This window comes from Petaurus breviceps, unplaced genomic scaffold (genome assembly GCF_028583685.1).
Source record: "Petaurus breviceps papuanus isolate PSGF00001 unplaced genomic scaffold, PetGlider_PUasm1.0 37, whole genome shotgun sequence".
Lineage (NCBI taxonomy): Eukaryota > Metazoa > Chordata > Mammalia > Diprotodontia > Petauridae > Petaurus > Petaurus breviceps.
In genome coordinates, this window is record NW_027186296.1 from 66,225,585 (window position 1) to 66,238,357 (window position 12,773).

Below are 12,773 nucleotides of genomic sequence, written 5' to 3' on the forward strand. Positions count from 1 at the left end.
ATAAGTTACAATTATTGTTTTTCCATGTAGGAATGTTAATAGTTCAATTATGATAAGTTCCTTATGATTTCTTTTCCCTTTTTACTTTCTCATGCTTCTCATGCTTCTTGTATCTGAATGTCAAATTTTCTATTCAACTCTGGTTTTTTCATCAAGAATGCTTGAAAGTCCTCTATTCCACTGAATGACCATATTTTCCCCTGAAACATGATACTCAGTTTTGCTGGGTAGGTGACTCTTGGTTTTAATCCCAGCTCCTTTGACCTCCAGAATATCATATTCCAAGCCCTTTGATCCCTCAGTGTAGAAGCTGCCAGATCCTGAGTTATCCTGATTGTGTTTCCACAATATTCAAACTGTTTCTTCCTGGCTGCTTGTAATATTCTCTCCTTGATCTGGGAATTCTGGAACCTGGCTATAATATTCCTAGGAGTTTTCTTTTGGGGATCTTTTTCAGGAGGTGATCAGTGGATTCTTTCAACCTCTATTTTGCCCTCTGGTTCTAAAACATCAGGGCAGTTTTCTTTGAGAACTTCCTGGAGGATGATTTCTAAGTTCTTACTTTGATCATGGCTTTCAGGTAGTCCAATAATTTTTAAATTATCACTCCTGGATCTATTTTCCAGTTCAGTGGTTTTTCCTATGAGATATTTCATATTGCCTTCTATTCTTTCATTTGTTTGAATCTGTTTAACAGCATCTTGATTTCTCATAAAGTCATTAGCTTCCATTTGCTCCAGTCTAATTCTGAAGCAATGATTCTCCTCATTGAGCCTTTGAGATTCTTTTTCCATCTGGCAAATTCGACTTTTTAAGGCATTCTTCTCATCATTGCCTTTTTGAGCCTCTTTTGCCATTTGAGTTAGTCTATTTTTCAAGGTGTGATTTTCCTCAGTCAGGGTGTTGACTCTCATTTCGTAATTTTCTTGCATCGTTCTCATTTCTCTTCCCAATTTTTCCTCCACTTCTCTTATCTGCTTCTTAAGGTCCTCTATGGCCTGTAACCAGCTTGTATTTTCCTTTGAAGCTTTTGGTGCAGGAGTTCTGACTTCACTGTCTTCCTCCTGTTCCATGCTTTGCTCCTTTTTGTCCCCAAAATTGGAGACTAATATTAGAATCTTCTGTCTGCTTTGTTTCCTTTGCCTGGTCATGTTGCCCCTCAGTCACTTGACCCCTGAGCTTTTTGCCACAGTAGGACTCTGCCACCAGACAGGGGAGCTTTCATCTCAAATGATGGGGTTTCCTCAGCTGCTTGGAGGTATTAGATGGGTGCCCTCTCTGAGGTCTCCACACACTCTGGCAAGCTGGACACACACCCCAGGACCTCCACCCTAGACTGCAATCCAGATCCAAGAAGGTTTAAAGCAAGAGCGATTACCCCTCAGACTGGTGCTTGGTCCCCCCACACTCTGCAGGCCAGGAGCTGAAGCTGCCACATGGTGCTGGCTGGCTGTGCCAGAGTCTCACCAGCTTCTCACCCCAGGGGCAAAAGCCACGCACTCCCACTTACTGGGTCCCAAAGTCCAGACTGCACTGACCTCTCACTTTGTCCTTCGCATCTATGTGTTGATAAATCTGGAAATGGCCACAGCTGCTGCTGATCTGGAATCCCTCCTGCAGCCGGCTGGTCAGGCCCACCCTGGGGCTAAAGCCTCGGTGTGGGGCTGGGCTCAGCTCCCAGAGCACTCTGCTGGATTCCTCCCTGCCTACTGGGCTGTCCTCAGCGGGAGGTTAGCTTCTCTGTGTCATTTTGTGGGTTCTGCAGCTCCAAAGTTTGTTTAGAGCCCCTTTTTAACATGGATTGGGGAAGGTGGAAGCTGGAGCCGCAGGGAGGTCGTGTTTCTACTCTGCCATCTTGACTCCGCCCTAAGTGATATTTCTAACAGAATTATCTAGGAACCTCTAGATTTGAAACCAGAAAAGCAGAGCCTCTTTTTAGAGTTGTCCTAAGAATAAGTTTATCATCCAAGAAAAGATATCTAGAAACCAGATAACCACATGAAGCATCTGGGACTCAAAATATGCTGGTTAAATGGACTTTGAGAATGGGTTACCAGGATACAAAGAGATTTAATGTCAGTTAATATTGGTGATAACCATTGTATTGCTTTGATCTGTTGTTTCAAGATGTTTTTGTTTAAGTTTTCTAGATTACCTTGGTGATATGTAAATCTCCCTTCTCAAAACTAGTCCATTGTAAGACCTCTAAGCAGTTTGATTTGTACCTGACAATGTAATTTTGCAATTATGGGAATTGCAAGAAAAACTTTATTGCATTGTTTGAACCTAGCACTGTGTGGCTGGGAAACTGGATCATCTATGCATTGTTTAGAGACTCTTAACTAAGGATCTGTGTTATGCTGACCAGGAACTCAGATTTAAAGATTAATGCAAGGAGTTTTTTCTAAGGGCCCCTATCAGATCCTTTTGACTACTCCCATGACTGTCAAATTTGTGGGTGTGGGCTCCTGGACCATCTGAAGAAAGCCCCTACCCTTAAGTGGATAGCAAAACCCTCCAGGGACCTCAAGGTTCATCTAGTACGGACCCAGGAGCAGCCAACATCTAGACGAGACAGCTGTCTCAAGATTCCAGACAAGGACTGAGTGTACTGTCCCAGTTGTTGTCTTTTGCCTTCTTCCCTTTTGTTATGTGCCCAGTCACCAAGGCCTTGATTCAAGCATGTGTTTGCATTTTCTTCCTCTACATTCTTGGCCCTCATCTTTTCTGTTTGCCAGCAAACAATGGCTAGCAATGATATGTGGGACATACTTCCCCATAGAACCCCTCAAGGAACAAACCTCTCAGGCAACATCTCACCTGGCCCAACCGGCCTCTCCAGTGACATCTTGGCTTGTCCCTGCCTTTCCCTTATTGACCAGAAGGGTAAGGGTTCTTTCAATCTCCTTCTCTTTGGTTAAAAGGGGGCAATGCCAAAATATTAGAAGACACCCTGTTTTCTAGAGCTAAGGCCTAACAAGCAGGTTGTGCCCCGAGCTTAGCATATCAACAATCCTTTGTACTCACTCTCTGGATGATTTCAGTCACAGGAAAATCTCAGAATTATTTCTGGTCACGAAGCCCTGATGCTGTTACTCTTCATTGTCGGGGCTACAGCTCATTGGTTAGCCATTGGTACAAGTATTGAGATCTCTTCACACTAAATCAGGTCCCCTCCACACGCCTTGGCAGGTGTGTCCTTTCTTTTAAAAAAAAATTTTTTTTTATTAATTTGTTTGTTTCCTTTTAGTTTACAGGATTCAACTCCACAATTCCTAGAGTTTCACATTTTGTTCCCTTCCCTACCCTCCCCCCCATGGCGGCTGATAGTCATGTATAGAATCTGTAAATACTTTCACATTATACATTAGTCAGGTTATAAGGACAGATTGTACCAGCTGGAATGAAAAATGGTAAAGAGGGCATAAAACCAAATAAGAGAAGGAAAAAGATCAGGTATTTTGCTTCCACCTGGATATAAACTTAGTTCTTTCTAGTTCTTTCTCTGGATGCACCTTTTTCTCTCCATCATGAGTCTTTTGGGATTGATTTATATCACAACATTGCTGAGAAGAGTCCAGTCTATCAAAGTTGGTCATCACACATACGTTGTGTCTGTAATTGTGTACAAATTTCTCCTGGTTCTACTCTTCTCACTCAGCATCAGTTCTTTTAAGCCTCTCCAGGTAAATATGAAGACCATCTGCTCCTTGTTTCTAGGTGTGTCCTTTCTTAAGCAATTTCCCTCACTTTGAAATTAACCTTGTTTGAATCCTAACTCTCCTGTCTCTAACCTGCTCTATTAAGCTCCACCCACAGATTAGGGGTTGACTCCTGTCCAATTGACAGAAGTAACAAGGTTCTCTACAAGGTTAATGAGCAGTTAGGGAATGGAAAGGGAGGAGAAAACAAATGTTTATAAGTAGAAACAAAGATCTTGGTATGAGGGGAGTTAATAGAGAGATACCAAAAAAGACTCTGTTGTTGTTCAGTCATGTCCAACTCTTTTTGGGTTTTCTTGGCAAAAATATAGAGTGGTTTGCCATTTCCTTCTCCAGCTCATTCTGCAGATGAGGAGACTGAGGCAAATAGGGTTAAATGACTTTCCCAAGGTCACACAGCTAGTGTCTGAAGTCAGATTTGTACTCAGGAAGATAATCCTTTATGTCTCCAGGCCTGACACTCTATCCATTGTACCACCTAGCTGCCCCTCAAAAACACAATGAGCTTTGAATTGGTCCAACTGTTTCTAGAAAACAATTTGAAACTATGTTTGTTTGTTTGTTTAAGTGACTAAAACACCCAACTCACCAAGTGTACTGAGGGATATGGCTCATGCACAGAACTTCCTGGAGGAGCTGAGGAGCTTGTTAATAGAGAGGTTGAAAACCTCTAAGTAAGTACCTTTGAAAGACTGGAGGATGTGTGACATTCTTTTTTTTTTTTTTACTTTTTGGAGGGGGGGGCAGGGCAATTGGAGTTAAGTGACTTGCCCAAGGTCACACAGTTAGTGTTAAGTGTCTGAGGCTGGATTTGAACTCACTATGTAGTGAGGTCCTCCTCACTACAGGGCTGGTGCTCTATTCACTGCACCATTTAGCTGCCCCCATGTGTGACATTATAAAACTGGTTCTGGTCATCTAACCATATGGTGAATGGGAGGTTCGCCATTTGTCTATAGAGGCATTCAAAAGGCCTCAGTCAGCTTCTACCAGTCTCTTGCTTCAGTCCTTTTGGCTTCTTTGTTGTGGGACTCCTTTGCTAACAGTGAAAGAAGATGCTTCAGGAGAAGAGGACTTGGGGTCTTCTTCCCTCTCTCAGGCCATATGGCCCTAAGAAATGGGCCTCTATGTTTGTTCTTTTATATTCTAGGTGAAGGAATTACAGGCCCCAACCTTGTGAGTTTATAAAGGTCTAGAAGACACCCTGGTGTCAGAGTCCAAGGGTGCACCCAGGGTTGAATCAACATCCCTAGTAACAATGAGTGGCCTTCTAAGACCCTGGCTAATGGTAGTTGAGATGAGGACTCCAGTAGTTATTCCACACTTGGACATAACCTTGGTGGAACCAATGTTATGTGGGAACTGAGCTAAGAGTGTATCCCCCAAGATGTGTGTGGGGAAATGTTTGCACATTTGTTCTTACTCTAGCTTTGAAGTAAATGTCCCTTTGTAAAAATTAGTTGAGGTTATGCAGTTAAGTGAAACCAGGGTTCTCATCATTGGCACCTAACAATGGGGAAGAACATAGCTGACGGGAGCTTGAACCAATAGCAAGAGCAGACATACCACTAAATCCTTCAGGATACCCTAGAACAGAGGTGCAGGCACAGCAGGGCTGGCTCTGGGAGAGTAGCCAGAGTATTCCCCATGGAAGACAAAACCCAAAATGGCCCATATCCAGATGTGTGCTGACAACCAGCTCTCAAAAATGGATATATAATGACACACTTTGAAGTTTAATTTGCATTACTAACATTTTCTCCCATCACTTTCTTAAGTCTAGACAATCAACCAAACAGTAACTCATGCCTTGATTGGAAGCATTTTGTTGATTTTCCAGGTGTAAATGCTTATGCTGAAATCTCAGCCAGTCCATCCAGCTCCAGCACACCACTACATGTACCCCAGGAGAGAGAGGAAAACCATCTCCTGTGGGCACTATTGCTCACCCTGGGCCTGGGGTTATAGCTTAGGTAGAATGTTTGCTCCCAAAGCAGGACTAGTTGTGAGGAGAGTGAAGCAGGAAGAGTCTAGAACAGTGGTAGGGAATCTGCAGCCTTAAGGCCATATGTGGCCTTCTAAATTCTTAAATCCTTTGGGATTTCTTCAGTAAAATTTGGGTTCTTTCAAAATGTCAGATTTAGAAGGCCAAAGGTGGCCTTAAGGCGAAAGGGTCCCACTCCTGGTCCAGGTGACATTAATGCTTTAAATGTGCTTCAGATCTGCTCAAGCTAAGTAACATTAAACTGTATCTGATTTACACAGATCTCTACAGAGCTTGAACCTTGAGATTTCCTCACACGTATAACAATAATTCAAATATTTTAAACAGGTACTTAAAAATAATTATATGTGCTATGCTGCAATGAGCAGTATGGACAAGGATCCAGCAGAAGTAAAAAGGAATCAAGACTGAATCTTTGAGGTCTGCCCTGAGGAGGAAAAAGCTGGGTACTTCTCTACACCTATTTAATCTTTCAGGTAGTAGCAGTAGGTAACATACAATACATTTATATTCTAGGTGAAGGAATTACAGGCCCCAACCTTGTGAGTTTTATAAAGGTCTAGAAGACACCCTGGGTGCAGCCAGGGCTGAATCAACATCCCTAGTAACAACAAGTGGCCTTCTAAGACTTACCTGGCTAATGGTAGCTGAGATAAGGACTCCAGTAGTTATTCCACACTTGGACATAACCTTGGTGGAACCAATGTTATGCTGAGCTAAGAATGTATCCCCCAAGGTATGTGTGGGAAAATACATATAAATGCTTATTGTGAGGCCACCCAGGGAAATTTCTGCTTGGAGGTGGGGGTGGCAGATGGCATAATCCTGAAAGCACCATTTTTATCATCTGTTGCACCTATGCAAAGATGCCTTGGAAATAGTTGTTTGCTATCTGGTTTCAGTTAAGATAATCATTTCACTAATACTCATGACTGACAGCTGCAAAATTTTCCACCTGAGGTCTAAGGTTATCTAAGATAAGAGTTCTCAGGCGCTTATGAAACACTGGGAAGGGATGGGGCAGAATCTAGAACCTACGGAATGGAAGGTAACATCTAATATCAGATGTCTGAATAAAAAGGCTGAGTAGAAACCTCAATTTTATTGTTCTGATTAAAAGGAAATGAAAAACACCAACAAAAACCAAACAGCAATCTCATATACCAGAAAGTACACTGGCTTCCTCATTTACTAGAATGCACTGAAATTGCATGTGGACACTCATTACTTCATCTGAATAATATATCAGTATATTACTATTATAAATTTAGCTAAGTAGAACAATGCATAGAGTGCTGGGTTTGGAATCAAAAAGACCTGAGTTCAAATTTAGCCTCAGATAACTTCCTAGTTGTGGGACCCTGGGTAAGTCACTTAACCTGTTTTCCTCAGTTTCCTCATTTGTAAAATGAGAATAAAAGCATCTATTTCTCAGGGTTGTTGTGAGGATCAAATGAAATTTTTTTTAAAGCACTTAACACAGTTCCTGGCATCCAGTAAGTTCCACATAACTGTTAGCTATTATTATAATCTGCCACCTCTGTGAGAATCAGTTATACATTTTTAGAAATCGTTTTTACTACCAAAAATTACATTTTTTTAACTGATCTAAAATGAATTTATTGATTTCCTGTTGAACTTGGTCTGTGGCAAATTCCTCATTAGAGTCAACAGTAGCCAGCAGGTATACTTATTTTCCACTTTCTTGACACTGCTTTTCCATTTGGGATTATTTTATTAGAAGTGTTCTTCATGATCATCACTGAGTATAAATACCTAGTTTTTCCAGGAAGAAGTTCAAGTGTGAATCTTAAAAAACAGATCCTGAGAGATATGTTACATCACCTAACTTTACAGGCTTTGGAAAGATCTATGACAATTTTTCAGTAATCATTTGGTTATGGCTTGTAAAACCAATTTTATGCAGCTTCTTTAACTTTATACAACTCTTCTTCAGAATGTCCATCTTTCATCTTTTGCCTTGAGGACTCCCTAATATCCTCTCATTGATTTTAACCTGATTCCTGGAAATACATTGTTCAGGTAAAGAAAACTTATATTATTTGATCCATTACCTTGACAAAATTTTTCATTAAACCAAACTTAATGGTAGTAAAGAAAAGCTTTCTTTTTTTTTCTCTTAAATTTAATTATGAGAGAGGGGAGGGAGGAAGTGAGAGGAGAGGGAGAGGGAGGAGAGGGAAAGGAAAAGGAAAAGGGAGAGGGAGAGGGATATTTTGTACTTTGAGTCCATCACTCCTTCCTCTGGAGGTGGCAGCATGTTGCATCATGAGTCCTCTGGGATTGTGGCTAGTTATTGTGTTAATCAGAGTTACTAAGTCTTTTAAAGTTGTTTGTTTTCACAATATTGTTATTGTATAAATTGTTTTCTTGGTTCCATTCACTTCACTTTGCATCAGTTCATACAAGTCTTCCCAGTTTTTCTGAAACTAATCCTTTAATCATTTCTTAGAGCATAATAGTATTCCATCACATTCATATGCCATAACTTATTTAGTTATTTCCCTTTCAATGGGAACCAAATTGGTTTCCAATTCTTTGTCATCTTTATTCTAAGTTCCTGGTGGTTTTGATATAAGCAGTTTTTCATTATGTAAACAGATCATATAACTAATGGCAGTCTGAGATATTGTATAGTATCATAACTTAGAGGAAATCCCTGATATATTTGTTAAGCAAAAATAGTCATCTGGGCAATGTTCTTTTTGTTATCTTCAGATTATAGGAGCTACAGAGAATTCATGACTAAATCTTTTTCTACTGTCTAACAAAAGTGAATCAGCACAAACAAAGGTCCAAAGAATCTTACTTATCTCCAAGGTGCCAAGCTCTTACATTCCAGCTTTAACGTCAATCTGGCACTCAAGCTCCAATCTGGCACTCAAGCTCCCACCCTGAGACTACGAACTTTTGATTGGTGAGATTCATATGATCTTGTTCAGACCCAGCATGTCACTTCCTAGCCATCTTCATGCCATGCTGCTGTATCTATATCCCATTTCCAACTCCAGCTCTCAAAACTGTAATCAAATCAACATTAGTATTCCAAGAAAGAATGTATCAATCAATTCTCTATGATTCCATTTGACTTCCCTGCCCAAAACACTTCCCTATTTGAACTATCTTCCAATGTTAAAATGTAAGCTGTTGACAGGAACTAGTTTGCTTGCTTGTATTTGTATTCCTAATGCTCAGCATAATGCCTAGCACAGTAAGTACTTAATAAATGCTTTTTCCTCCTTCCTTTCATTCATTCATTTTCAAGCCTTACACTAATTGCAACCAAAAGAGTTCATATTCTTAACTACCAAGGAATGTTTTATCTCAGATACTTAAAAATTAACACTGCACATATCTAACGAAGATTATTCAAATGGATGGCATACTTTGGTGGAATACTGAGAATTTAAGTACATGACGAATTTACAAAGTACAAAAATCCCTTGATGAATAAAAATTAGAGATGTTTACCAAATGACACCCAGCATACAAATGACAGAACAGTTAGTTGAACTCCATTGAGCTATTATATAACTATTGGGCTTTATTGCATGACTGAATATATATATATATATATATATATATATATATATATATGTGTCCCAGAATGCCCTGACACAAACGTGGCACATAAACTAAGACTTCACATAGCTTAGGAGAACAAGACAGCTACTGACCTCTAACTAGCCATACCCATTTCTCCACAGCCACTCTCAACCAAATAACTTTTTTTCTACCTCATATTGCATAATCTATGTCAAAATTCACATCACTCAATATTTCTGCTTATATTTTAAAGTTTAGTATTTAAAGAAATTTCCCTGTGACATAATGTATATCAAGAGGTGTCACCCACCTTTATATCCAGCAAATTTGCTACATTATCTGATAGATGAGAGATGATTTTAAATTACTAGCTTGGGCTTTTTTTTTTTTGCACGATTCCTCTATGTCCATAGTGGGAAGAGCACTGACTTTTCAGTCCAAGTCAGATGAACTGAGTTCAATCAAATCCTGTCTCTGACATCATGACCTATATATTCTTGAGGGCTTCAGTTTCCTTAATTGTGAAATAAGGAGATTGAACCAGATGGCATCTAAAGTACTTTTCATCTTTAAATCTACATATTAACAGCACCCAAAGCAACTGTCTCTGTTAACTTCAATTTGTTCTCTGAGAGGATTAACCAAGATTGGTTCAGAGATAACCTGCTCTACAAGAACCTAGGTTATTTCCAGGTCTGGAGTCAAGGTTTGTTCCAGGTAGGCATACTGACAAAGATATGGCAAACTGTAGGTATGGAATGAAGCACACATTTTTCAGACACATCCAACGTGTTGATTTGTTTTGCACAATTATATCTATTTATTACTAGGGAGAGTTCTGGGGAAAGGTTAGGGAAAGTCAATGACAAATGACAGTGATTTTCTTTCAAAGAAAAATATGGTAGGGTGAAAAGACCAAGAGTCATGTGTTGCACAATTAAAATATGAACAAAAATATTCTTCAATCATGGTTCTATGAGTCAAGTAAACTTACCTTCCCAGAAAGTTTAAGAAACCAAATAACTGCTCAGTTCCCCAAACTGTGCCCTGGAAGGGAAGAGGACAGCACACAGAGTTTTGTACAAAACAGAGGTCCCACTTAGGTTGAAAGATTTATTACTACAATTAAGGAAAGCATATGACCACACAAGTAACACAGTGTGCTGTTGAAATAATTGCTTCACAGTCTCTTATCAGGTCCACTGAAAAGGCAGGTGGGGAGGATAGGAATTTTAATATTACTATGAGCAGTTTTGCTATACATTTACCATAAAAAAAGAGATATGCAAGTCATGGAGGAGTATTTATTACCAGGGAGGAAAGGTACACACCCTGTCTTGGAATTCAGGAAGAGCCTCTTTAAATTCATTAACACATCATCCTTAACAGGATAATGTGTTAATATATCCTCAATACAGCAGACACTCCTCACTACAGTCCTTGAACATCTCCACTTCTCACCCTGAGCCCCCACAAACACATGGCTCCTTCACTCCTCCCGTATCCCTGGCCTAGTCTTGTATGGAAACTGCAATGGTTTTATGATACAGAAGAGGTAGAAGCAACATTCAGCCTGAACTTAGAACTCCCAACTGAAGATAAGCCAAGGGAAGATTCCTCAGAAAAGACCACAATAGAACTCTAAGTAGAAAATAATCAAACATCCTCTCACATCAATTGCTACAAAAATAAGTCTCCCAGGCCCCAAAATACTCCTGCAGCCAGGGCCATTCCTTAGGTAGGGAGCTTACTAGATTTATCATCTGATGAAAAGTTGGGTGGTTGCAGATCCACTGTCAATGCATTGATAAACATATGCTATCATGTTTCTGACTATGGACTTTTCATAAAACACCAAAGAAAACAGATCTTGGATTCTTGACAGGTAAGATATTTTCTTGGGGGAAGAAATGTTATTTGCTATAAAAAAGGCATGATTAGACAGAAGAATATTGGCTACAATCACCTTTATCAAGCCAGCAGGTGATTCAGACTTCTATGAAAATTAGTACCCCACCCCCATCATTTTCTGATAAACTTCAGAGGAAAGCCAGCTTTCCTGAATCTGAATCTGAAGAGCCAACCCTTGGCACCTAGCAGAAAGGTGTAATAACCACAAGAATCTTGTGGCACTGAGAATAATGACCCTCTAGATATCTGCCCCCCTAGAATCTGTGGGGACTAACTCAAACAACCACTACCCTTAGGGAGATTCAGCATGCAGAAGAAAATGGAGCAGAAGATTTGAGAATGCTAGTTGATTTACTTAAGTGAGATATGCATTCCCCACATGAATGCTGTTCTTGTAGGCAATGAAGAATGTCATGTTGGACATGTGCACAGAGATTGATATAACATTGACTTTTCCCTAATCCCACACCCGTGAGTCTGCCCAAACAAAAAGAGACCAGGCATTAGGTCTTAATGCTGCTAAGACTCAAATTTTGCTGAGATCCATGATCAGCCTGGTCTCGGGTTTTCAAAGGATTCAGTTTCGCTTGATCCAACGGATGCTACTTTAGTCCTCAGACAAACTGAGAGAGGTTGGGAACTTTGATGTTGATATCCCCAATATTGATGTTCCGAGGGATCTCAGGGAGATTAATGTTCTTCACTGCAGATACAGCCCGAGCAGGGGCTGCTGAAAGGCCACCCTAATGGGAGAAAAGAGATACAAAGATGAGACAAAAGGACTATATCATCATAGGCTCTTCAGTTCCTGTTTAATGTTAAAAAACAGAAGACAAACGAATGCTTATGGCCAATCCTAAACAAATTATGGTCCAAGGACTGATGATGAAACTGAGGAGCAGAGAGGCTAAACTGCCCTAAGTCACATGAGTATTAAGTACCAGAGTCAAGATTCAAACCCAAGTCTTTTGATTTCAAATCCACAACTTCCCATAGCACCATGGTACTTCCCAGTTCAGATTTTCTTCATCTCATTCTTCAAGTATAACAAGCAATTCTTCATATAATAGCCTCAAAGCCCAGTGACGGGAACTAAATTCTGTACTTTATTTGATATGGTTTCTTTATGCCTTAAGGCCATGCAGATGTGTTATTACATTTGGAGAAAGATCACACACTTTCTTCTAGGCCAGATATCTTAGCAACCAGACTTTCATAGAAAACTAACAGTCACAGAGAAACCTTTTTTGGAAGGGAAATGAAACTGTATTGCTTTATTTTCAGTTATTTGCCAAGGGGATTGCAAGAAACAAGAAAGAGTTGGCTTTTAGAAATTTCACATGGATATAATGCGGAAACCAATGACACGCATGTGAAGTTGGAGGGCCCCAAAGTGCAGTACAACTGGCAGGACTTGTAATAAAAAGCAGATGAAGGCAGCTGGTAGCCAAAAACTCCCCATCATCTACAATAGGCTGGGGCAGGGGGGAGGGGAGATTAGGAGTTCAGGGAGAGGGGTTGTCAGGGATGTTTCTCAAGATCTTTTTTTTCTAACTATCCATTTCCTG

At 40.1% G+C, this 12,773-nt stretch overlaps 1 protein-coding gene and 1 long non-coding RNA gene across 2 annotated transcripts in view; both read right to left on the reverse strand.

Annotated features, from left to right (window-relative positions):
• Window positions 1-3,196, reverse strand: part of LOC138168598 (uncharacterized) — a 21,074-nt gene extending 17,878 nt beyond the window's left edge. Inside the window, exon 1 of the long non-coding RNA XR_011170154.1 lies at window positions 3,028-3,196. This is a non-coding gene — a long non-coding RNA (uncharacterized lncRNA). The remainder of the gene's footprint in view (window positions 1-3,027) is intronic.
• A 6,890-nt stretch (window positions 3,197-10,086) lies between these two features.
• The window catches only part of AP3S2 (adaptor related protein complex 3 subunit sigma 2), a 52,969-nt gene continuing 50,282 nt past the window's right edge, over window positions 10,087-12,773 (reverse strand). The window contains exon 6 of the mRNA XM_069098615.1: window positions 10,087-11,948. Within this exon, the coding sequence (XP_068954716.1) occupies window positions 11,820-11,948 (129 nt within the window). The 3' untranslated portion in view covers window positions 10,087-11,819. The remainder of the gene's footprint in view (window positions 11,949-12,773) is intronic.